The sequence below is a fragment of the Orbicella faveolata genome, unplaced genomic scaffold (genome assembly GCF_042242905.1).
Source record: "Orbicella faveolata isolate gen_17 unplaced genomic scaffold, um_ofav_v1 contig_2, whole genome shotgun sequence".
In the NCBI taxonomy this organism is placed as follows: Eukaryota; Metazoa; Cnidaria; class Anthozoa; order Scleractinia; family Merulinidae; genus Orbicella; species Orbicella faveolata.
The window spans coordinates 11,220,614-11,246,751 of NW_028301547.1; the positions used below are offsets into that span (position 1 = coordinate 11,220,614).

Below are 26,138 nucleotides of genomic sequence, written 5' to 3' on the forward strand. Positions count from 1 at the left end.
GCCCGTACGCCAATACCTTGAAAACTAAGAGAGTAGCACCATTACCATAGCTACATCTTTGATTTTGGGCATCCACGCTATCGCTAATTGACAGCTGTCACAACAAGCTATCCGCTGACCAGTATCGTGTGACCATATCGCGGGCTCAGTTTTAGAGCTCATCGAGGTTGCGTGTGCTGACCAGTTACTGGTTTTCCGATTGGATCGTGGGCTCAAGTCAGGTTATTTCTCTGGGGGTGAAGGAGGGAGTACTCGAAAAGGCAAAATTTCGGTGCAAATTAACCCCTGACTCGTTGTTGACTTTACTTCTGACATATTCCTTGCACAATCGTCTCTTGGAAAGTCCCTGATATATTAGCTCGTATTGCGTACGTAATTTCTACAATCTTGGTTAGACTTATTGGGTTCAGTTTGTTAAAATATAACTGGAAAAAATAGCAAAATCACGCGGCTTTTAGGCTTGGCGAAATCTATATATTACGACTATTTTGCATATTATATCGTCAAGGAAAGCAATTGCACCAGTCACTCCGTTATCGTAAACCTTTTTGCCGCTGACCATTTTTGTGGGTTAATCTGCTGACCAGTAGACCGCCAATTTTGCGGTCGCTTAAGCTTTCGTTTTCATCGATAAATATAACGTTTAGACTTTTCCTCACGTCACTTCTCCGTAAACATTAAAATTATCATGGTGGGAGAGTTCTTTTATCGGAGCATTTTCTCACTTGTTCGCTGGTTCAATCTACGTTACTGAAACGGTCAACACCTCCTATTTTTGACTTGTTCTGTCTTTCACATTATTTTTGACAATTTTTAACATGCAGTTTTCATATGTGCACTTCAAACACTGAGAATTTGAATTTTGAAACAAAATTCTTTCCGATAGTAACCCTCGGCGAAAATAAACCCACGCAAAACCATTTGAACAAAGTCATGAGCCCAACAGCATAAACTTTTGGGTATTACGGAAATTGTCGTGAAGAGAAGGTTTTGGACAAAAGAGCCAGGTTGGCCAACCTGGCTTGTCTTAACCCTTTGAATACCAAACTTTTGCCAAAAAATACCGTTTTTAACCGTTTAGTCAGGTTTTTTAGCTGCCATGACGCTAAATAAGCCTAAGTTGTGCTAAAAAAGCTTTTTTTTTTTTGCTAAAAGGAGAGCTTTTTCGAGGATTAGGTACAAAATTGAGCAAAACTGCAATTACGGGCATTCGCATAAGCCAATTTTTTTTTTTTTTTTTTTGCCATTAACCGTTCTCAATTTCGTTTGTTGGCCCCTTCCTTTCTGTTTTTCTCTGCCCTTTTACACTGGCTACCTTTTGCATTGTATGTTCTTTCTGGCTGCAGTGAAAAGTTGGATGTTAATTACGGGCGAAGCCTAGAAATGGACCTTGATCAATCATAGGCGTTGTGGACCATTTTACCACCGTTTTTGCACCAAAACTGATAACCTTGTTTTTCGATTTGCGACGTCGGAATGTCGTCGATATCTAAACCTGACCATTGTGCGGAAAGGGCTAGCCTAGTACTACCATCTGCTTATCAAGAATATCTGATGACATTTAAATTGATTACGTCACAAGTGGTACAAAGAGCACGACCATTAATTACGCATATATGCGTAGTTGGTATTCAAAGGGTTAATGCAGTTTAATTGAAACGAACAATTAAAGTGAAGCCTTGAAAACAAACATTGTGTTACCGCATCGTGGGAAATAAAAGAAGCGCACAAACATAGGAAACGCTTTTACAGAGAGGCTGACAGGTTTTTCCCCATCAGGTAAGGTACAGTTGCTTGTCTTAGAAAATATATGTAAAGAAATGTGGTATTCGGTCGTCCCATCGCAACACGAACTCATCCCGGGCTACAGTGATTTGCATACCGATGGAAGAAAATATTCACCGTTTATAATATACTGTTTAAAATGCCGAATGAAGGAATATTCTCCCCGAAACAGCGGCTAATACTAGGAAAATCGTATTTAAAATCCACACTTCGACCTGTAGTGGTGGTTATTTTATTTCCAAACGTCACAGCAGTTTTTCTTATGCAAGATATGCGGAGAAATTTTTTACCCAAATTTATAGAGATTTGTATGGAGACGCCATACTGGTGCCCATCCGTATGGGCACCAACATGGCGGCCGGAAACCAACAGAAACATCTGTCACTGAGGTTTGCTACAAAAGCGTGAATTTATCCCCCGAGGAACTCTAAAACATTAAAATAATACTTTCTCTAAGACATTAACTGTTCAGATAGCCAAATTCCCCGAAATAAGTCAATTTTTAACCATCATGACAGCTCTGTAGGCTGTCATGTAAATGCCGCGTCACGCAAAAGCTTAGAAATTTATGCGTAGTGTATCACAAAACCAAGAACCCATTCGGAGCGAAAATTTGTCCGAATATTAGTTTTCAGCTGCTCTTATACATCATTAAAGTAAAATCTAAGGAAGATCAATAGTTTTGTAGTTTGAATTTTAGTGACGTCACGTGAAAATCGGCTATAGCAATGGCCATCTGCCCTATCATTCTTCATTTTATTACTCAGCGCGCGCTCTCATGCATGACGTGGCGTGTGAATTTGCGTGCGCAGTAAGGATGCGCAGAAACAATTAAAATACCGAAGAATGATGGAACTTGTTGGAATAAAAAACCGCGTTTTAGCAAGCTTCCGACATTTAATTCATTCATAAGCTAGCTTTCAGGTCACCTTGAAAACCGCCGCGTAAAAAATGACAAAAACCGAATTGATCCAAATAAAAATGATATTTGCATGTACATTGGAGATAATGGTTGACTTTCAATGAAAAAGCTAAGGCCAATCGGTGGAGGTCCGTATTTAAATATGACAATTTATACTGAAACCTGTAGGCATGAATTTATTGCCCGAAAGAGAACCGGCTCGCCATTACAGTTGTGTTTTGTATCTACACACCATTTTTGTACTAAATGAGTTTTAATTATCTCAACCCAAATCTTCAACACTGCATACTGACCTCTGAATAGCAGTTTGTAGTACTGGGTAATGAGAGTTTTTTTTCTGTTACCATCTGTAGAGATCTAACGCCCCGAATAATATACTCGTTTCCTAGCAATGGTGGATATTCGACAATAATTTATCTTCAACTATATTATTTTTGTAAACCCGGCTATGATTTAATTGCCAAGATCCAAACAACCGGCTGAATATTATCTACACACCATTTTTGTAATGATTTAACCTCTGAAATTTCAACTCAAATTTTCGACACAAGCTAACGCGCTAACTTCGGATCACATTTTATAGTAGTTTGTAGTAGTCCGAGGTTGTACCGCCTGCAGAGATCTAACAGCCGAATAATTCAACAATCGTTTCCTGGCAATGGTCGATATTCGACAATAATTTAGCTTCATTTATTTCATTTTTCAAACCCTTCACTCCGGCATTGCCATCTTCATTCAAAAACCTTCAGTGAAATGAAGTTTAAGGGTGTTTTCCTTTTTATAGTGGCCGCTAGTACCATTTTAATCGTCGGCTTTCTTATTCATGTGAACAACACGCACGTCATCGGGACCTTCACTGAAAGGGTTGACGATGTCTTCTCAGCTGTATTTCGCAAGTATTCAATGCACAGAACCACAGAGTCGACAACTCGAAAACCATTTGTTTATCTCACGGAAACTGAACAATGCCTTCCTCCATACTTGGCTTCATCTTCTCACATTGGTGATCCCCAGACCTGCAACTGTGATGTGATAGTACTAAGTTACCGAGCAAAGTGCCAAGAAAACAATCAATCACATGTGAGTTACTTGTTTGATCCCGATACCCTGTTTGCCTCTGGACGAAATGTACTTTTCTTTGCCGCAATGGATAGAAGACCGGGCTATCATTACTACATATTTTTAAACGACGACACGACACTCAAGTACAATAAATTTGCCCCTGCGGAGATGAAAAAGCTGTCACCTCTCCGCGCTGTGGAGACATGGCTGTTAGATTACGAACCGGTGGTGGGTGTGTTGGATTATGATCATCATGGAGCAGACTATATTCTTAAATTCAGGAAACAGTCGTGTGGTATAAACGAAACGGCATCGCTAGTCCTTCCCACAGTATTCTACGATGCACTGTTTAACGCTTACCATCACAAAGCTATTGAACATATCCTTCCCTATCCGACACAGTATGAACGAGGATGTGTTTTTTGTAGTAATAGGCAAGCCATGATAGCCGTTGAGGTGAAATTTGGTGGCCAAGCACTCCTTTTTGCTCCAGTCACTGGTGCAAATCCCCTACATCGTAGGGATGATAATCGTCGGCTAAAGATGGCGGCCAGAGAGCGGGAATTTGTCGAGTACATCAGACAAGAGGCCCCTGTAAAGCTAAGAAGTCATGCGATATTTGAACAGTTGAAACTAACAAAAGTGACGGAATACCTTAGTAAACGATCCAGGTCGTATTGCGCCAATGTAACTCGCCATCAAGCCATTATTCCATACAAGCATTTGCTTAGTGATTCTTGACCCTTTCTGGCATTGGGACATTCAAAAGATTGGGACATTCAAAATGTAAGTTGTGCGTGTGTTTCGTCTTCACAAAATTTAGCCTGCGAACAGGCTGTCGGCGAGGAACAAGCATGTTGGAGAATATTTTTCTGAAGAATTTTGAAGAGATTGGATCATTCTCCAGATAAACCAATGCCTGTGGGCCGGCGAACATTGCAAAGAATGCATGCAACGGCTTCAAAACTTTAATGTAACACTACTGGTAAAGTAAAAGTGTGTAAGCATTGAATTTCTTAGTATTGTTAGTTATACATTCAAATTTTTTAAGAGTCACATTCTGGTTGTTCGTTGATTTTCTTGGTTGTTTTCCGAGAAGTTGAATATCAATTCCACTGACCAGGGTATTTCGAAAGAGAGACGACCATTGTGAACAGAATAGCTGGGAAAGCAATAAACCGATCTTTCGCGTTTGGAGTCGACTGAAATACCAAATATATTTAAAAAGACTATATATTTGGTATGCAGCAAAGGTGGTTGTATAATTCTATCCATCGATAGCTTTTGATAGCTTTTAATCCATCGATAGCTTTTTTGCTGACAGTGGCTTTTAACCGAAACTTTGCCAAAAATTATGTGCGAGGTTTTGACGCTCGAGAAGTGTTTTCCATGTCGTTTCATTTATTTGTATAATTACAGTCGAGCCCCCGTAAGCGACCACCCAAAATGTCAAGCCTAGGTGGTCGTTTACGGGAGGTGGTTGCTTACGAGAGATAACACCATATTGGGTCAAAATTTTGCCACATTAGCATATATGGTAACTACAGAGACTTGCCCCATGACTGACTTGTTTTATTCAATATAATTTTGAGAAAAAATCCGGTACTTGCCATTGATAAATGTCCGTCTCCTGTACAACCCAGGAATGTGATAATATCACAACATCTTATCATCCAATTTTCGCTCTATTATCTGTGAAGTGGTCGCTTACGGGAGGTAAAAAGCAAAAGAAATTTCAAACTTTTGGCTCTAAAAGTAGTCGCGCTCGCTTACGAGAGGTGGTCGCTTACAAGAGGTTCCAAATATGGTGATTTGACTTGGAAACGTTTGTATTTTGGAAAACTGGTCGCTGAGGAGAGGTGGTCGCAACCGGAGGTTCGACTGTATATTATTTTTATTCCTTGAAGATTTTTATTTTCCTTTATAAACGCAAACCATGCTTTAGTAGACACGGAAGAGAATTGAGGAGTGATCATTAAATCTGACATTCGTTGAAAAGTGGCTTTCTTCGCAATGCAAAGCCTTCCACAGGAACAGAAATTCAAGTAATATATCAATCACGGTAGACAGTGTTTCACTGGGATATCCAAACACCGAGAAGAGCGTTGAAAAAACCACGCGCAGAGGAGTATTTTTGACGACTTTGGAGGTGTCTGGATAGCCGATGAAGCACTGTCTCGAGTGCTTGATACCGCAGGGTTCGTACGGGTCCTGAAAAACCTGGAAAGTCCTGGAATTTTATTGTGACATTTTCCAGGACTGGAAAGTCCTGGAAAAGCGCTACTGGTCCTGGAAAGTTCTGGAGATCTGTTAAACCCAAGTAGAAAAATATGAAATGTATGGCAGACAGTAAGGAGAATTAACATTAAGATCTTGGGAGTGAAAGGGTTAATGTGAATTTTAGAGTCCTGGAAAAATCAATCTGAGTCCTGGAAAAGTCCTGGAAAAGTCCTGGAAAAGTCCTGGAAATTTGTTTCTGAAAAAGGGTACGAACCCTGTAATGATATATTACTTCAATATCAAATGTTTTCTCGTTTCATTGGTTCGTTATTATTTATTTGTCTTCGCTCGGACATTTCAACGTTCCAGGGATTTTTTAATTTGCGAAAATCTTAATTAGATGCGGTGAAAAGGTGGTTTCTCGCCCGATCTGATGCTCAAATTAAGGTGTGAGAACGAAGCACCGTGCAAGTCTTAAAAGACTCTAATTGAAGTCAAATTTTACACGATGTTGAAATAACTTGTCATGCATTTCTGATGTTTAAAACGGCTCAATTCTGTTGATATTGTGATTTTGCGGACAATTTGAAAAAATCCTCTGAAAAGAACTAAAATTGGCGGCAAAATATAGGTCATGTTAAAAATGCAGCATAAAATCAATCAATCAATTAATTAATGACTTTATCCTGTACCTCATTTCTCGAGAATTTTATTTTCTAGCGTCAATATACCAATGTTATACATTTACAATGTACAACAATGTGTAACATGGTAAGAGTCGTTCGTACTATTAACTGGTCTTGGCAACTAAAAAGGTGACGAGCACATGGGCGGAGGCGGAGGTTGAAAAAAAGAACGCGGGTTGTCAGTTTATGTATAACAATAAAAGTAATAAAAAGACGTAGGCATCACTGGCCCTAGCGTCAGTCATGTCAGTTTTAATTTTGTAAACATAACCTCAAAATCACTTTCAGCCTTTGGAAACTCAAAACTAATCAAAAATACCGGCCGTTTAATTCTTAAAGAATCCGAATGGATAGTGCACCTGCAGACTGTTAGAAGTTTCGTTAGTAGTGTGCGGGCGAGCGGGACTGAAAACACAGAAAGAGAGATCCACTTCGAAGTGTTGCTGCCGGCTTTTGCGTGCAATAGGAACGCTTGATCAAGAGAGCGCTACAAGCCATATATGATTTCGTCGTCGTCGTTACGTTGTGAACTCTGTCCTCTCTGTTTTGAGCGCACCGCCATTGGTTATATTCCACTTCATCCATCCTGCTCCTTTTTCTTGACAATCCTTCACCAAGTAGTTTGCGGTCTGGCTTTCACTTTTTGACTTTTTGGCATCCACCTCAGTGCTCTCAAACAGTCGTGCTCACAAAAATAACCCGTAAATGCTTTGGTGTTGCGAGTCAAAAATAACAGGAGTTAGCACTGAAGTAGCACTACCTCTTGCTATCCGAATTCGAGGTTCTTGGTGTAAGCTATGGCCGAGTCTGTTACTAACTTGTTGCATCTGCAAGGGTTGAATCAGATTACCCTTGCACGTATGCCAAACACGTTTACAATTCGGTCACACATCGTTTTTTTTTTCTTTGTGGTATGAAAATTGTTTGCAAGCTGTTATTGAGAGAGGAGATAATTGCATCATTGTACCTGTATTTTTGGTGCGGGTTTTTTGGTGCGTGGGGGAAGGGGTGGGGGGGGGGGGGAAGGCGGAGGGGAGTATAGCTCAGCTCCATTCTCAGTCAGATAATCACTCTAGATCTTCTCCCTCAAGTTTAAGCTGCTTCTCGTAAAGTTGTAGTATAGCAGTGTAGTTGATCAAAAGGCTGCGAATAGATTGTACCTGCCTCTTATATGAAGGCTGGACACACAGGTCATTGAATCCATAGAAACGTTACATAATCTGCCAAGAAAAGCCAAGATTTACGCGTGCGGACAAGGACGACAAGTTTGAACCGAAAAGTTATTGCGCACGTAGTATGAAAAACAAAAGCTTTGAAAATAAATTTAAAGGATAAAAACTTGAGTGTCCATCCGAAAAAAGAGTTCAGGAATGATCTCAGTCAGCTTCAGTCTTCTTAACAAGCTTCTTTCCATAGATCACAAGTAAAGACCCAGTTGATGTGAAATTCAAAGTACAAGAGGAGTCTATTTTTAAATTCTTGGGTAATGCGCCTTTCGGTACCAATACATGCACAAATATTGCAGAAGTGTAGCAGATCTCGTAAGCTGCTATTGTTCACCATTGTAGTAGCTGTTATTGTTTTAGGGCTAGGTGCATTGCTTCCGATGTTTGTGCTATTGTTCCCTTAAAAGGTATCGAGCCATTCATGTGAGACCTTACGAGACCTGCTACATAACCCAACTATTGAAATCTGCTTGGTTTCAATATGTTAACCCAAGGCCAGCTTAATCCCAAACCTAGTTTCAAGGTTTCCCTTTTGCGAACTCTTGATTACAAATGAAACGTTTTTTCAATTCAGTACGTTTTCAATTGAAGATGGTTTTAGCGTCTTGGTGTGTGTGTGTGGTTGTGAGTGTTTGTTCAGTTTCACGTCTTTCCCAGAGGTAGGGAACTCAAACTTAAGAGCCAGTGCCCATGACTATGGACCAAACAACGGCACAAGTCGAAAAATCGATTTTGCTCATTTTTTGCCCATAGATTGGCCCTAGCTAGTAAACAAACGGACCATAGTTAGTTTCTGCTAATGCAACTTTTTTGGGGAGAAATTTGCGAAAAACGAATTTTTTCCGATTGGGCTCAAAATCTACTTCCGGTGTTGCTGAATTTTCCGAATATTTGATTGCTTCGCGCTCCGCAGAACAGCTACTTGAGAATCTTTCAATGGTCTTTACATTCAGCTCAGGTCTTCATGGTATGACTGAGCGAAAAATAAAATAAATCGAGGTTTCGTTTGAGCCCGAAACGAGATCGAACACAAACGCAAAATATTACGATGTGTTTCAAACGAATTATAGCACTAAAATATCGCCATATTTTTCTATGGGCTATAACTTTAAATGCCATAAAAACACTTTATACGGGTTAACTGTACACCCACCTCTTTGAAAATCAAAAAATATCTTTGGGCAAATGGTTTTGAGTCGCTCGCCTTGGCCTGTGCTTCTCATAAATTTTTCCCTGAGCCGCCGTGGGAATGTAAACAATTGCGTGACGCTGGCGGTCACTCTGAATACATAATTCGTTTCCAACAAACCGCAGATGGCTATCTTAGAACATTTGGGCGATAAAAGAAAAACATAATGAAACACTTTTAACTTTAATATTTTGAAAGTCATCGCTTTGGAAATTTCGTTAATTAAAAACGCCAATTAAAAGCAATTTACTTGGAGTTCGGGTGTTACTGCTATGTCGTTTTAGGCTGTTGTTCTTTCTTTGATCATTTTAATTACAAGAACGAGTTCTAGAAAGAAAGTCGTTCTGAGTTCATTTGTTAAGCGTAATGACAAGTTGATATTGTTGGTTTGTAGCCTTCCGTGATCTGAAGGAACGCTACAGTGATTAAATTTGTATTTGTTGATTTCGACGGATCGATTTTCAGTTAAACCTTTTTATTTGTACCAGCACATTTAGTGCCTTTTCTCCTGCTAAAAAGTCGGAAGAAGTGAAGTAAACAAATCCTAAAAGTCATAAATAAGAGGCATCGACAGTGCGAGTGTCTCGGTAAGGTGTTAATTTGAACAATTACTGTGCTGGACGGATTGCTTTCCTGGTTACGCACGTACTATACATAGTTCATTGTGCACGAATGTTGCTGTTTCAAACAACTGAAATGCTCAATGTTAGAGTTAGGCTAAACCCTAAACTGTTTTGGCGGCCAACCTATTTTTGGCTAATTGCTTAATCAAATTATATATATATTTCATTGAAATTCGCTCTTCTCTGACCGACTTCCGCGAACAAAACAAGATGGATGTTCGCTGTTCATTTAAGACTACAATCCTGGTCAAAAGTGTTGGGACAGTTACGGCACATGACTTCACAGGCAGCCTCTCTTAAAACCAAAACCGCGCAAGCCCGCCTACCCCCCTCCCCCCTGTCAATGTTGATAAAAATCTTGAAGAAAAAAAAAATCCTTGATAATAGCTTCAGAATAGCCACGTTTCAAGAATTGTTTGCCTCCTAGGGCAGTATTCTCGAACTAAAGAGACGATAAGATAGATATTTACGTCTTATTCCAATAATAGCGATTTTTCAGCAATCGCGTTTGGTTCCAACACAACTGTCTAACCACTTTCTATTGTCCCTTTTTCCTTTTTTCCCACATCCGATCTTGTCTTCAGAATAGCTTCATTATCATGCAACATTGCTAGGGGGGAGGGGGGTCAATTTGCTTTTGTTCTAAAACGTTAAGGACGTAGTTGAAGTCGTGGGTTTTAGCGCGCAAAAAAGGGAGGTGTCCCAACAACTTATGGCCAGGATTGTAGGTTTACACAAGAGGAAATTGTTCCAGATTCGTTATGAATCCGGAACGTTTTAGTGCCGGATTGATTTTGCCGTTTACTCAAAAGTGGACGAATCCGAAATAAAAACTCCCCGGTTTGGTCGTGTCTCCGGAGATTTTGAATCCGGAATTTAAAGTGGGAACTTTGAATCCGAAAATTTTTGAATCCGGAGAGTTTTGTCGTGTGAACGATTTTCTCTCGAATCCGGATATTTTTCCGCCTGTGATCTTTTGAGTTTGCGGCGGAACGAAAAGGGCGGATTACATAATCCAGTCGTAGACGAGTCGTAGGCACATTGATGGCCATTTGATGGCGGTCGCTGGGTGATTACCTCGTGCTGTTTCAGGTGTAGGTAATCACTTTTATAATGGGTAATGCCATACTCCTCAGAAACCCAATTTATACTTTACTGCGCAGATGACGACGATGGCACGATCGAAAACCTCCACGGTTTTCGACCCTAAACCCTAAATAAATACCTGGAGGGACCTGACATGATGGACAACAGTACCGTGGTCAGCGAGTTGAAAGAAAACTTCAGACTGTCTCAACCTACCCCTAGCCTTATTTTCGGAGGCATTTTGTTTCTCGTTGTCGAGGCAACAAACTGCTTGTTAACCATTCCATCATGAATGTTCCCGGAGTTATCGTCGTGTATAAACGGTTAAGAATCCGAATATCCTTTCACTGTAAACCCCTACTAATCCGAATACTCTAAAATTGATGAATCCGGGAACTCCTTTAGTGTAAACCTAGTCCTAGATCGACCACTGTAATGTTTATTTGTCTACCAGTGTTATGATCTGCAAATTTCAGTTAATTGATCAAACAACCAAAGTAGAAAAGATGGATTTTTTTCCCAGTATGATTGAAACTTAAACGCAGTTTCTTCCTCGGCTAATTCAATTCAAGAAATTCCGGGTTTTCCCAGCTGAGTTTGAACATATTGTATAGGTACAAATTTTCTACACAGCTAGAAGAGCTAAGATGCCGTCACGCAGTAGTTTATAGAAATTATCGTATTTCCACTTGACTTTATTTGTCAGTCAATGATTCAATTGCCATAAACCATAGAGGATTGGTTAAGTGTATCTCTAAAACTGCCACTGTATTGTAAGTTATCGGTGAAATCAATAAAATAAGCAAGTGTTAAAATCATTTCCCGGAGTACTGTAGTAACGTTCTTTATCATGGATGTCGTGGGTGTTGCAATGCAAATGAAAAAACATATATATTTATACTAACTTAAGCAAAAAAAACAAACAAACAAACAAAAGCAAAACAAAAAACATTTTCCATTATTTTATCCACACAACGTTTCAAAAATTGCTTTCATCGGATTGCTGGAAACGAATATTTTACTCGAGAGTGGCTTCCGCGTCACGCAATTGTTTACATTCCAACGGCGGATTTTTGGGCAAAATCTATGAGAAACACAGGCCAAGGCGGGCGACTTGAAACCATTTGCCCAGAGATATTTTTTGATATCCTAACAGGTGGGTGTATATTTAACCCGTAGAAAGTGTTTTTATGGTATTTAAAGTTATAGCCCATAGAGAAATATGACGATGTTTTTATGCAATTATTCTCTTGCGACATACTGTAAAACTTTGCGTGTCAGTTTTATCTCTTTTCGGGCTCAAAACTAACTTTGATTTATTTTATTTTTCGCTCAGTCATACTACGAAGACCTGAACTGAATATAAAATCCATTGAAAGATTCTCAAGTAGTTGTTCTGCGGAGCGCGAAGCAATCAAATATTCGGAAAATTCAGCAAAACCGGAAGTAGATTTTGAGCCCAATCGGGTCGAAATCGTTTTTGGCGTATTTCTACCAAAGAAAGCTGTATTAGCAGAAAGTAACTATGGTCCGTTTCTTTTCTTGCTAGGACCCATCTATGGACAAAATACAAGCGAAATCAATTTTTCGACTTGTGCCATTGATAGGCGATTTAGGTCCATTTTTATTGGCATTCACTCTTAACAACGCCTTGAAGGGCTTTTACGACGTCGGCAAGAGTATTAGCAAAACCCTGAACAGAAATCTTTCCTCCAACCACTTCAGCTTCACTTCACTAAAACACAGAGTCAAGATTTTTCTTCAAACAAAGTTTAAAACCTAACAACATTTTACTTCAAACTCCCTAAATATGCCGTGGTTAATTTATGATTTCAACTACTTTGTGGCTCCAGTCGCTTTCTTCGGATTCGGGTTAGTTAGTTTTTTTTTTCTATTTGCCCCGAGTCAATTATTATTGACTAGAGATGAATTAAAGGTAACAAATTCAAAACAAACGAACCACGTTTAGTTGACATTGAAGTTAAATGACTCAAAAAAAATTGACTACAAGATGTACGTACTCTTTGGAATTTACTAATCATTTATATTCAGTTTCCACCTCCTTTAATATTTGCACAGGAGATGGCAGAAGCTTTCGCCGTAACATGTCTGTAAATTAAAAATGGTCTTATTAATATATTGAAAACTTATTGCGACGTTCGTGTTGTCTTCACCTATTCAAAATGAAGAAACAAAAGGAACCATTTGTCTCTTTGCAAACAAAGGCCAAGGAACCTCTATCAATCAATGGTTTAGAATTTGCATAATAGGGCAATACCAGTTTTATTTCGATGATACTTTGAATCTTTAATTGGTCTACCCCTTAATTTTGTTGTGGACACAGTGAACAACAAATCTAACGAATGTACGATCCAGGCATTCAGCTTCCAGTTTCTTTATCAGCAGAAACAAAATTAAACATTGAAAGCAAACTGGTTTTAATTAAAAAACAAACCATACTACATATTCTCCTTGAGTTTGAAGATCTCTGTAAAATTAGTTACTTACTATTTGCTTTTTTCGTAGTCATCAACTACTACATATGTACATCAAACTCCATTCATAAGCTATACATATCACATCCTTCTGAAGTATGGTTTCTTCAGTATTTGAAAGTATCACCTTAATCAGTTTAAATGCGTTTTCCTGTGTCCTCCTGTAGCCTGTCTGTCCGCGGTGCGAGAACCATGGCAGAGTATGGCCGGCTAATGGAAGCGTTCGGTGTGATACGCGATTTCGGAGCCAAAGCGTGTTCCGCAGTGTGTTTATGATAGCGCGTCGAATGTGTCTCATCTTCCAGCAGTAAATTACAGGATTCAAAGTTCAATTAAGGAATACAAGAGTTTGTGAAAAAAGAAACAATTTCTTCAAAGTGATACTTGGACCGTTGATTTTAAAGGCGGCCAAAGTGATAGAATAAGGCAAATAACAAATTAAAAACACGAGATATACGTAGAATATACCGGCTGCAGATTTAATGAGGCTAGAAAAATTTGTTTCTTCCTCCGTCAGTGCTTCTTGCTGTACTTGCAGGGCCTGAATTTGATTCTTGTGGCTTCGTGCGGTTAAATAAATTCTGATGTAGATCATCGTAGTAAGAAGAACACCAACAACCCCAGTAATCGTTTTAATAAGTGAAAAAATATCGTTCTGAACCCAGAAAGTTAAAAAAGAAAGAAATACACTCAGCGCCCATATTGAGACCACTGCAGCAACAACACGGTTGTGAGTCACAAGTTCCTGGTATCTTAGATGAAGATGAATCGCTAAGAACCTGTCTACACTTACAGTCAGAACACCAGAGTACGAAGCCAGGGAAAATAAATGTGCAATGATGTGAAAAGTCTTACACGTGTTACAGCCAGGATTGTCTTCTTGTAACCGCTTGACCAGAACTGAGACTAAAATTGGCTGGCCCAATAAACTAACACCAACATCAGAAACAGCAATACTCAGGAACAATGTTTTTAAAGTCCTCGGCAACGACGAGGTTTTTCTAAGCGCGTGGATTGTTACAATGTTCAACATGACGGCGGTATAGCATAAAAATATATTGAAGGCACAATTAGCGATGTTCGTTGAATAGAGGTCCTTATCGTCAGAGATTCTTGGGTAGTAATCCAGCAATAATTTACAATAAGCCGATTTCCTCATCATAGTGATGTTGACTCAGGTTTCCTCAAAGCACCGCGCGTTTGACATAAAAATTGTTTCACGAAGCAAACAGTTTCCTTTCTAGACGCCACGGACCAACTAGATCTTTTGGCTCAGACAAGTGATGATCCTCGCCAAACCAAAAGTAGTAAAGTATTCTAGGATTTGCTCTTTCAAACATTTTTGAGAATATGAAATTTAAAGCTCTCATTTGTACGCAGGTCCTTAAACTGTTTAGAATAAATTAAAACCAGGACGTCACTGGTGTGAGTGTCAGGTTCATTTACATGTAACAAGCCTTTGCAATAAAATTTCACTTATACAAAATGAAGGAAAAAGTTTTCTTAATAGGTCGCTCAACATGTTGATAATGCATCTGCAAACTGAACAGTTTTGATCCAGTGTGAATGTGTGTCATGGCTGGAATCGCCACGTAACATAGCCGGATCAGTGATTAGCTAGTGTGGTACGCGATTTCTGAACCAAGACATGTTTCGCAGTCTGTCCTTGAAAGCGTGTTGAATGTCCCCTCATCTTCCAGCAGTAAATTACCGGTTCAAAGATGAATTAAGACAATGAATTAAGATAATGCCATGGTGTCTTGAACTCCTAAGTGCTTTTTGATAATGCAACAGAAACACTAGGTGGCACGCCCGTGACTCTGTGAGTTAGACGCCATGGCATTATGAAATCACCTTCATTCTAATAAAAGGGCTTATTTTTTCAGTCGGAACTTGTGGGTCTTTGATAATGCCATGGTGTCTAGAACTTCTAAGTGCTTTTTAACAATGCAACAGAAACACGTGATTCTGTGAGTAAGATGCCATGGCATTGTTAAATCACCTTCAACAACAACAACACGAAACAAAACACGTTTATTTACCATTCTCATCAAGAGTTCTCTTTTTTAGTTTACAGGTCTGTTCAATAATGCCATGATGTCGTGGAGCACTGAGCACTGAGAAGGGGAAGAAATATCCTGCCCACCAGGATTCTTGGAAAAAATTTCTTATTGCCCAGAAATCACCCACTTCCCCCCCCCCCCCACCCCCCTCCCCTCAACAGTTAAATGGGCCTCTAAATTATAAATAATTCGAACAGCACACACCACAACTGTCACTCTTGTCACGCAAAGACATTTTACCACCTTAGCAGTCGTGTTTTCTCTCTGAGTTCACTAAAAACGCATGTTACGGGTACATAGGACTTGAGAAAGGTTGTGATAATCATAACCTAAAACTTTTGGAGTCTTGGATTAATGAATTTGGTGGCCCTACTGTTTGTGCGCATGCTCGCAACTCGAATTGTTCACGTATATTGCTATGAATACAATGTCTGGCTTGAAACCTAGCTTAAACTGCAGCGATGATAATGATATTATTCGTGGTTTTTAATTTTACCTGGTAAACGCGGATGGAAAGTTGAATTCAGGCGTTCGATTAATCCTGAAAGCCACATCTTGTATCCTGGGTCACGGTCCCGCGAGTTTCTCGCTTGGGGCAACTCGACTCCAGTTAGCTCAAATATCGCTCAGGTTAGCCTGAATAAAGCATGTTACGCTTGTTCTGAATAAGGGTGATGGAAACATTGACTCGGACTAATTTGACTCTTCACTCTCCTACTCGCAAGGTTGGGTTCAAGTACTGACAACTGAACACAAAGGGGAATATACACGGTTTCCGTCTATTTATGAGTGCTTTATTGTTAAACAGGAAAACATGGTCAGCAAGTGCATTGTTACTCTATCAGTTAATCAATTGTTAGGGAATTTTCTGTTCCTGAGGGAAAATGCGCAACGTTTCTCTTAATTGCTCGCACGATCGCAAACTATTGTAATGTCTAATTATTGCCGCGCTTTGGCGGGTAGAGGAGATGGAAAACAGTTAAATGTTTAATTAACCAGTTTGGAAAGAATTTGCGATTACTCTCCAAACGGCTGAACTGTTTCGTTATAAAATTTTAGCACGCCACACGGTGAAAACGCCATTTTCAACATTGTGTATATCTCGTATGTCGTCATTTGGTTTTTATCGCCGGTTTTGTGGTGTTTTACAAGCAGTATTTGACTCAGAAATATTGAATGTAAATGTCGGAACTGGGGAGAAACATGAAAACACTTTTACGCAATATTTTGTGTGACGAAATGGATGAGTGAATAGTTGGGCGGCGGTTTTGGGTTTATCATTTTAAACCAATAAATAGCGAGCTCCGCGAGATTGATATGCTGTATATAAAAACAATAATGAAGGATTTTTCATTTTTTCGAACATTGGCCGGCTTGTTCTCGCTTCAATTCGCAAAGCGCTTCGCTAAATTATTATTAAATAAAATCGAGAAGCGTGTACTTCAATGAGTTGATTTTTTTCTTTTGTATCGTACGACATCCATTTTTTCATTTTCAGCTCTGGCTTCTATCGCCGCGCGAGTCAAAACTTCAAATGCCGAATGTATATTTTTGGCTCAAACCAAACTCCAGCTGCGAGAGCGTTGACAATGGCAATCAAGATCAAGTTTCTCTACGCTCTACGATTGGCTTAAACGATGAAATCAATTAATTAGATTTTGAAACATTTAATTAGATCAATGTTAGCGTCTGTAGCAACTATGGCTTCAAGCGGCGAGCCAAAAAATACTCTATGCGGGCCCTCATGCCCGGCTACAGTGAAATGCACGCATGATTTAATTGCCAAAGATCCAAACAACCGGCTGAATATTATCTATACACCATTTTTGTAATGATTTAACCTCTGAAATTTCAACTCAAATTTTCGACACAAGCTAACGCGCTAACTTCGGATCACAGTTTATAGTAGTTTGTAGCAGTCCGAGGTTGTACCGCCTGCAGAGATCTAACAGCCGAATAATTCAACAATCGTTTCCTGGCAATGGTCGATATTCGACAATAATTTAGCTTCATTTATTTCATTTTTCAAAACCCTTCACTCCGGCATTGCCATCTTCATTCAAAAACCTTCAGTGAAATGAAGTTTAAGGGTGTTTTCCTTTTTATAGTGGCCGCTAGTACCATTTTAATCGTCGGCTTTCTTATTCATGTGAACAACACGCACGTCATCGGGACCTTCACTGAAAGGGTTGACGATGTCTTCTCAGCTGTATTTCGCAAGTATTCAATGCACCAAACCACAGAGTCGACAACTCGAAAACCATTTGTTTATCTCACGGAAACTGAACAATGCCTTCCTCCATACTTGGCTTCATCTTCTCACATTGGTGATCCCCAGACCTGCAACTGTGATGTGATAGTACTAAGTTACCGAGCAAAGTGCCAAGAAAACAATCAATCACATGTGAGTTACTTGTTTGATCCCGATACCCTGTTTGCATCTGGACGAAATGTACTTTTCTTTGCCGCAATGGATAGAAGACCGGGCTATCATTACTACATATTTTTAAACGACGACACGACAGTCAAGTACAATAAATTTGCCCCTGCGGAGATGAAAAAGCTGTCACCTTTCCGCGCTGTGGAGACGTGGCTGTTAGATTACGAACCGGTGGTGGGTGTGTTGGATTATGATCATCATGGAGCAGACTATATTCTTAAATTCAGGAAACAGTCGTGTGGTATAAACGAAACGGCATCGGTAGTCCTTCCCACAGTATTCTACGATGCACTGTTTAACGCTTACCACCACAAAGCTATTGAACATATCCTTCCCTATCCGACACAGTATGAACCAGGATGTGTTTTTTGTAGTAATAGGCAAGCCATGATAGCCGTTGAGGTGAAATTTGGTGGCCAAGCACTCCTTTTTGTTCCAGTCACTGGTGCAAATCCCCTACATCGTAGGGATGATAATCGTCGGCTAAAGATGGCGGCCAGAGAGCGGGAATTTGTCGAGTACATCAGACAAGAGGCCCCTGTAAAGCTAAGAAGTCATGCGATATTTGAACAGTTGAAACTAACAAAAGTGACGGAATACCTTAGTAAACGATCCAGGTCGTATTGCGCCAATGTAACTCGCCATCAAGCCATTATTCCATACAAGCATTTGCTTAGTGATTCTTGACCCTTTCTGGCATTGGGACATTCAAAAGATTGGTACATTCAAAATGTAAGTTGTGCGTGTGTTTCGTCTTCACAAAATTTAGCCTGCGAACAGGCTGTCCGCGAGGAAAAAGCATGTTGGAGAATATTTATCTGAAGCGACCACCCAAAATGTCAAGCCTAGCTGGTCGTTTACGGGAGGTGGTTGCTTACGAGAGATAACACCATATAGGGTCAAAATTTTGCCACATTAGCATATGGTAACTACAGAGACTTGCCCCTGACTGACTTGTTTTATTCAATTTTTGAGAAAAAATCCGGTACTTGCCATTGATAAATTTCCGTCTCCTGTACAACCCAGGAATATGATAATATCACAGCATCTTATTATCCAATTTTCGCTCTATTATCTGTGAAGTGGTCGCTTACGGGAGGTAAAAAGCAAAAGAAATTTCAAACTTCTAGCTCTAAAAGTAGTCGCGGCCGCTTACAAGAGGTTCCAAATATGGTGATTTGACTTGGAAACGTTTTGTATTTTGGAAAACTGGTCGCTGAGGAGAGGTGGTCGCAACCGGAGGTTCGACTGTATATTATTTTTATTCCTTGAAGATTTTTATTTTCCTTTATAAACGCAAACCATGCTTTAGTAGACACGGAAGAGAATTGAGGAGTGAGTATTAAATCTGACATTCGTTGAAAAGTGGTTTTCTTCGCACTGCAAAGCCTTCCACAGGAACAGAAATTCAAGTAATATATCAAACACGGTAGACAGTGTTTCACTGGGATATCCAAACACCGAGAAGAGCGTTGAAAATACCACGCGCAGAGGAGTATTTTTGACGACTTTGGAGGTGTTTGGATAGCTGATGAAGCACTGTCTCGAGTGCTTGATATATTACTTGAATATCAAATGTTTTCTCGTTTCATTGGTTCGTTATTATTTATTTGTCTTCGCTCGGACATTTCAACGTTCCAGGGATTTTTTAATTTGCGAAAATCTTAGTTAGATGCGGTGAAAAGGCGGTTTCTCGCCCGATCTGATGCTCAAATTAAGGTGTGAGAACGAAGCTCCGTGCAAGTCTTAAAAGACTCTAATCGAAGTCAAATTTTACACGATGTTGAAATAACTTGTCTTCTGCATTTCTGATGTTTAAAACGGCTCAATTCTGTTGATATTGTGATTTTGCGGACAATTTGAAAAAATCCTCTGAAAGGAACTAAAATTGGCGGCAAAATATAGGTCATGTTAAAAATGCAGCATAAAATCAATCAATCAATTAATTAATGACTTTATCTTGTACCTCATTTCTCGAGAATTTTATTTTCTAGCGTCAATATACCAATGTTATACATTTACAATGTACAACAATGTGTAACATGGTAAGAGTCGTTCGTACTATTAACTGGTCTTGGCAACTAAAAAGATGACGAGCACATGGGCGGAGGCGGAGGTTGAAAAAAAGAACGCGGGTTGTCAGTTTATGTATAACAATAAAAGTAATAAAAAGACGTAGGCATCGCTGGCCCTAGCGTCAGTCATGTCAGTTTTAATTTTGTAAACATAACCTCAAAATCACTTTCAGCCTTTGGAAACTCAAAACTAATCAAAAATACCGGCCGTTTAATTCTTAAAGAATCCGAATGGATAGTGCACCTGCAGACTGTTAGAAGTTTCGTTAGTAGTGTGCGGGCGAGAGGGACTGAAAACACAGAAAGAGAGATCCACTTCGAAGTGTTGCTGCCGGCTTTTGCGTGCAATAGGAACGCTTGATCAAGAGAGCGTTACAGGCCATATATGATTTCGTCGTCGTCGTTACGTTCTGAACTCTGTCCTCTCTGTTTTGAGTGCACCGCCATTGGTTATATTCCAATTCATCCATCCTGCTCCTTTTTCTTGACAATCCTTCACCAAGTAGTTTGCGGTCTGGCTTTCACCTTTTGACTTTTTGGCATCCACCTCAGTGCTCTCAAACAGTCGTGCTCACAAAAATAACCCGTAAATGCTTTGGTGTTACGAGTCGAAAATAACTGGAGTTAGCACTGAAGTAGCACTACCTCTTGCCATCCGAATTCGAGGTTCTTGGTGTAAGCTATGGCCGAGTCTGTTACTAACTTGTTGCATCTGCAAGGGTTGAATCAGATTACCCTTGCACGTATGCCAAACACGTTTACAATTCGGTCACACATCGTGTTCTTTTTTCTGTGGTATGAAAATTGTTTGCAAGCTGTTATTGAGAGAGGAGATAATTGCATCATTGTACCTGTATTTTTGGTACGGGTTTTTTGGTGCGTGGGGGAAGGGGTGGGGGCGGCGGAGGGGAGTATAGCTCAGCTCCATTCTCAGTCAGATAATCACTCTAGATCTTCTCCCTCAAGTTTAATGCTGCTTCTCGTAAAGTTGTAGTATAGCAGTGTAGTTGATCAAAAGGCTGCGAATAGATTGTACCTGCCTCTTATATGAAGGCTGGACACACAGGTCATTGAATCCATAGAAACGTTACATAATCTGCCAAGAAAAGCCAAGATTTACGCGTGCGGACAAGGACGACAAGTTTGAACCGAAAAGTTATTGCGCACGTAGTACGAAAAACAAAAGCTTTGAAAATAAATTTAAAGGATAAAAACTTGAGTGTCCATCCGAAAAAAGAGTTCAGGAATGATCTCAGTCAGCTTCAGTCTTCTTAACAAGCTTCTTTCCATAGATCACAAGTAAAGATCCAGTTGATGTGAAATTCAAAGTACAAGAGGAGTCTATTTTTAAATTCTTGGGTAATGCGCCTTTCGGTACCAATATATGCACAAATATTGCAGAAGTGTAGCAGATCTCGTAAGCTGCTATTGTTCACCATTGTAGTAGCTGTTATTGTTTTAGGGCTAGGTGCATTGCTTCCGATGTTTGTGCTATTGTTCCCTTGAAAGGTATCGAGCCATTCATGTGAGACCTTACGAGATCTGCTACATAACCCAACTATTGAAATCTGCTTGGTTTCAATATGTTAACCCAAGGCCAGCTTAATCCCAAACAGTAGTATAGAGGGAATTAACCAAATACCATTTCGCAGAGGGAGCTTTATTTAACCTTATCGCAGCCCCCACCATCAAGTCCGGCCCTCACAAGCTCGGGCCGGTTGAGCCTGGGGGCTGCGAAACGGTTAAATGCAGCTCCCTCTTTGAAATAGTATTTGGTTAATTCCCTATATACTACTCACAACAAAGGAGTGCGAAATATTAGAAACGCGCGAGCCAGGGGTTATACCACCAGAGCCGGGATGGCACGAGCGCCAAATAAGTGCGGGTGGCTGATGCGGGGCCGGAAAGAAAGCTGCGGAAAGCGCTGTTACGGGGCGTATTGCGGGCAGCACAACTACCAGCTGAAGAAAGGAATGCGAGCGCCAGAGCCTTGCAGAGTATGCGGAGTCGGATTACTGTGTGACTACCGTCTTTGCAAGCCCTGCGGCGGGGGCGCGCTAAAACAACGTCCTTACCGCAAACAAGAAAAAGCAAAAAAAGCCTTTGAACGTGTTTTGCTCGAACTGAAAGAAAGAAACACACCAGTTAGAGAAATGTAACCGGTGTTATATTCCAAGGAACCATGTCTTCCGATGACGGACTTTCCGAGGCCATTCAAAGCCTCCCTCCAGAGCTTCGTGAGATGATTCTCAAGGAGTACATCGCGATAAAAATAAAGGAAAAAAAGGAAATGGGGTGGGACAAGGTACACGAGAATATTTTTTAAACTGTCTTTCTGCAAATTCAAGCAGCAGATTGTGCCGATGGTTATTTGCATTGAATATGATGACTGCTTTTTCGAGGGTTGTTGTTTTCCCTGTTTTGAAAGGGATGGAAATCTTCATAAAGCATCGCTAAGCCGGCCGATGGAGTTAATAGAAGTCAGCTCAGAGCACAAGAATTTTTTAAAAGTATGCTCCTCGGATGGTTATAACTGGCACGAGTGGTTCCTTTTTGGCCGGGAGCGTTAGCGAAAAAGGCGGCGACGATATAAAATCTGTGTGAATAATTACATTAAAAATACACGGCTTCATTTGCATACCATAAAAACATGCTTGTCAGTATTCACTTGATTGCGTTTCTCGTGAATGAATATTTCACGCCTGAGTGGCAGAGACAAGTGCGTGATATTACACGCGAAGTTGTTGAATGCTTTCATGACGCGGTTCCGGTTGAGGCGATACAGCTTCCCGTTGCGAATTCCTGAAGGCTTCAGTTTAAGCTCGTTGCATTCCTCTTGGCTTCAGTTGAAGCGATCAGGAATTTTCAAAGCCATCAGGAATGTTGAAGTCAAAAGGAATTTTACAGGCGGATTTCAATTTTTTTCCCACAGTTTGCTAGAATACGGTATTTCTTCTCGGTCTGGCCAATAAAAAGGGCACTTTTCACCTTTTTTCGAGGAAAAATTGGGCACAAAACGCGGTAGAACAAAGAGACATCACTAGAGCGATAAAAAGAAACAGCTGATCGGGGGGTTTTCTCTATTTCGCACTTGACTGCGTCAGTGAGTAACCTTCTCGAAAGTTCAAGGCTATTTTTGTGACATGACAAATACCACAATCACCTGTTTTTGATTAGACAAAGAGAGAGTTTTGTGTTTTTTCGCTCAAAATTTAGCTCGAAGCGGGAGGTTTCATGATTTTTTTTATCATTTCCGCTTCAAGTCTGCCGCGGATGTCTTTCTCAAGTTTTTGGACATCAACATCAGGAAGCTTTCTCGTTGATGGTTGGCGAAGCATCCTTGCTCGGACCTGATCTCTCAGAAAGTTATATTGCTGAAACTCCGAAAGGATAGTGTCGAACTCGTGGGAAGACACCTCGTTGTTGTTCAAAGCGTTCGAGAGAAGTCTGTTGACGGTGTCGCGCTTGGCAACGGCGAGCGTGGTGATCTCTTGATGCTTCTTGATCTTCGAGTCGAGCTTTTTGCTGGCGAGAATCATCGCAGACGAAACGAGAGCGAAGCACCCACCAGCGCCGCCAAGAGGAACGGCAGCCGGCAAGCCAACCACAGACAGAGCGGAGCCAAAACTCGCGCTGGAAAACGCTGCCGAGAGAACGCTGGAGCCGGCGGCGTCCCAATTAACGAACTTTCTCGCGCGTTTGTATTTTTTTGCGACGAGGCGATAGTGGTGGACCTCGCCGGCCAATGTGTTGGAAATCTCGTTGACCTTCTGCAAGCGGAAATTTTGAGAAGGCTCCGCCGCCACCACCGGATATAGTGTCTCGGCAGGCGGCGCGCTTGGTGGCAACAGATTGGCCGAAGACATTGCGTATATAAAGAAAATTAATTTAACTCTAATTCAAAAAGAAGTGGCAGCCCGTTGAAATCAAAGAGTTCACCATTTTCATCTTTGACGCTAATGGTGATGCTATTTACGAACTCGCCTGTAGAGCAGTATCGCAAAACCTGTTGCGGAGAATCCTGGTAGCTTACCTTTTCAAAAGGGTTCCCTTTCACATCAAACGAGGCCAAGACATCTGACCTTTTGCCGTTGAATAGATTCTTTTGTTTGTCGATCAAGTCGCAATGAATGAAATATGTTGCAGGAGAGCCAAGCTTTTTCACGAAAGCAAAGCTTTAAGTCGGAAACTTTCGCCCAATACCAAGCATATTGGATAACTCGCGATCAAATTCAATATTTTTTGCCCCAGAACCAAAATTTCTGATTACAAGCTGGCCAAGAGGTTGATTAATCTCGGTTTTTAAAGATTTATATTGGTATTTTTCGAACAGACCCTCAATTTCTTTTGCCATTCTTTCTAAACTGTAGTGCCCTGGGACTATTTTACCGACTGATACAGCTCTGTCTTTATCTTTATCACCCAAGGTGGCCGAACCTTCTCTTGTCAAATTGTACCAGCTGTTGTACAAACTGCAAGAAATGAGTTTCATGAAAACGACTCTCGGTATCGGTCTTTCAAAATAGATGGTCTTGCCTTTCTGTTGCGTGACAATAGTGAGAACAACCATTTCTATATTCAACAAATAAAATTGTGTTCAAATAAGATGGCGAATGTGTGGAAAGATCCAAACCTTGTGATAAAAGACTCAATTGCCAAGGCAAACGCATGGAGAGAATTTGTGGGTCATTTCCCCAAGGCCGATAGATCCCGTTTCATTGCTCAGGGAAATACCGACGGAAAAAACGTTACGGAAGAAATCTTTTTCAAAGCGGGTCCAGGCTCGCTTCAAAGCGTCTTCGGCTCAGACAAAAAGTATTGGAGCGAGGAAATGAAAAAGGCGCTCGGTTTGGAAGAAAAGCGGTCGGGGGACATTGGAGGGTTTCCTTACCAGCTGGCGCCGCTTGGTTCAAAAGTTTCCTTGCCCATCCCTGCCGTACCTTTCGACGGCAAAGCGCAAAGTTTGAAAAAAATATTCGACGCCCCAATCCAAATATAGGTCACGCCTGACCAACATTTCACAACGAAATTCCGAGAAATATTTCAAAACACCAAACTCAGGCACACGTCGGCAGTCGAATCAAAACGCTGGCTGGGAGGGCCTGACATGAAATATTGGCCGCAGCAGCTCAACTTCGCGGTTTTCTGCGCGACACAGGGGTGCGGAGTTTCTCGCGAAATCTTTGACAGCGGGATGGATCTCCCCCCGCAGATAAGAGCTTTCTACAAATTCCACGTGTACTTCACGGTCAGGCGGATTTTGTACCAGCTTGGAGGAATTCAGAGCATGAGCGCTTTGCCCGGACACCCGCCGTTCAACCAATACAACAATCATTACGACGTCGCTTCGTACAAAAGGATATGCAGCGAGTACGGCATTGCCCCCTCGAGCGATTTCCGCTTCACGCACGGGGAAAACCACGGTCTGGGAAGCGTTCACGTGTACGCGACCGGCGCGGGCCCGTCGAAAACCGACTATAAATACCCGGGATGGAACAAATTCAGCGATGAAGGCGGCAAAGCTATAAATGGGGACTTGATCTATTACATCGAGCCGGGGGCCGCTTCTGATGCTCAAGCAGACTGGTTCGCGCCCAACACCGCGAACGGTTTGACGCAGGCGGGCTTGTCGAGAATCAACCAGTCAATCGAGGCTTTCGTTTACTGCGTCCTGGGCGCGCAAGTCAACGTCCGCAGCAGCATTCTCGGCTATGGCGGTCGGGCGAGAGAAGCCCAGAGCGAGTTCCTGGTGCTGATGGAAGACGCGATCAGACAGCCCGACTTGGCCGCGAGCGTGCAAAGGTACCAGCTCGCGGTGGACCAAGCGAAGGTCAGGCTCAATCTCGCTGTTGCCCCCAGGGCGTGGCTCATGCCCACGCAGATGATAATCAACATCGCAAGCACGATCGGTTACAACAACAAGCTGAAACAGGCGGTCTCCGGAATGAAACTGGGGGTGAATAACGAGGTAAACCCGGAGACAAAAAAAGCTGGGCTCAAACACATGGCAGGCGGCCCGTCAAAAATTAACCCGCCCAATAGCCACCCGTCCAACCCGATTCACAAAGCCGCAACAGCAGAATCGGGGCGTGTGGTTCCACCCCACAGGAAACCAGCTTCGACCGAAACTCAGCAAGCGCAGCCACCGGCGCAAAAAATTGAGCCCGAGGCTGCAGACAAAACGCCGCAACACGAAATTAACAAAACGGCGGTAATTGTCGGTGTTGTTGGATTATCGGCGTTGCTGTTCACGGCTTGGCGCTAAG

General features: G+C 41.2%; 3 protein-coding genes and 2 pseudogenes across 3 annotated transcripts; 3 read left to right on the forward strand and 2 right to left on the reverse strand.

The window, feature by feature from the left end:
* The first annotated feature begins 3,069 nt into the window (after positions 1-3,069).
* Positions 3,070-5,767, forward strand: LOC149111952 (uncharacterized). The gene has a single exon (XM_089289585.1). It carries the CDS (start codon positions 3,461-3,463, stop codon positions 4,508-4,510), a length of 1,050 nt encoding a protein of 349 aa, XP_089145711.1. The 5' UTR covers positions 3,070-3,460; the 3' UTR covers positions 4,511-5,767.
* Positions 5,768-13,328: 7,561 nt separating this feature from the next.
* On the reverse strand, positions 13,329-14,456 carry LOC149111953 (adenosine receptor A3-like; annotated as a pseudogene).
* Positions 14,457-17,384: 2,928 nt separating this feature from the next.
* LOC149111954 (uncharacterized) lies at positions 17,385-18,494 on the forward strand. Its single transcript, XM_089289526.1, has one exon. The coding sequence runs from the start codon at positions 17,435-17,437 to the stop codon at positions 18,482-18,484; it is 1,050 nt and encodes a 349-aa protein (XP_089145652.1). The 5' UTR covers positions 17,385-17,434; the 3' UTR covers positions 18,485-18,494.
* Positions 18,495-21,762: 3,268 nt separating this feature from the next.
* LOC149111955 (uncharacterized) lies at positions 21,763-23,738 on the reverse strand (annotated as a pseudogene).
* Positions 23,636-26,137, forward strand: LOC149111956 (uncharacterized). Its single transcript, XM_089289566.1, has one exon. It carries the CDS (start codon positions 24,980-24,982, stop codon positions 26,135-26,137), a length of 1,158 nt encoding a protein of 385 aa, XP_089145692.1. The 5' UTR covers positions 23,636-24,979.
* Position 26,138: the final 1 nt, after the last annotated feature.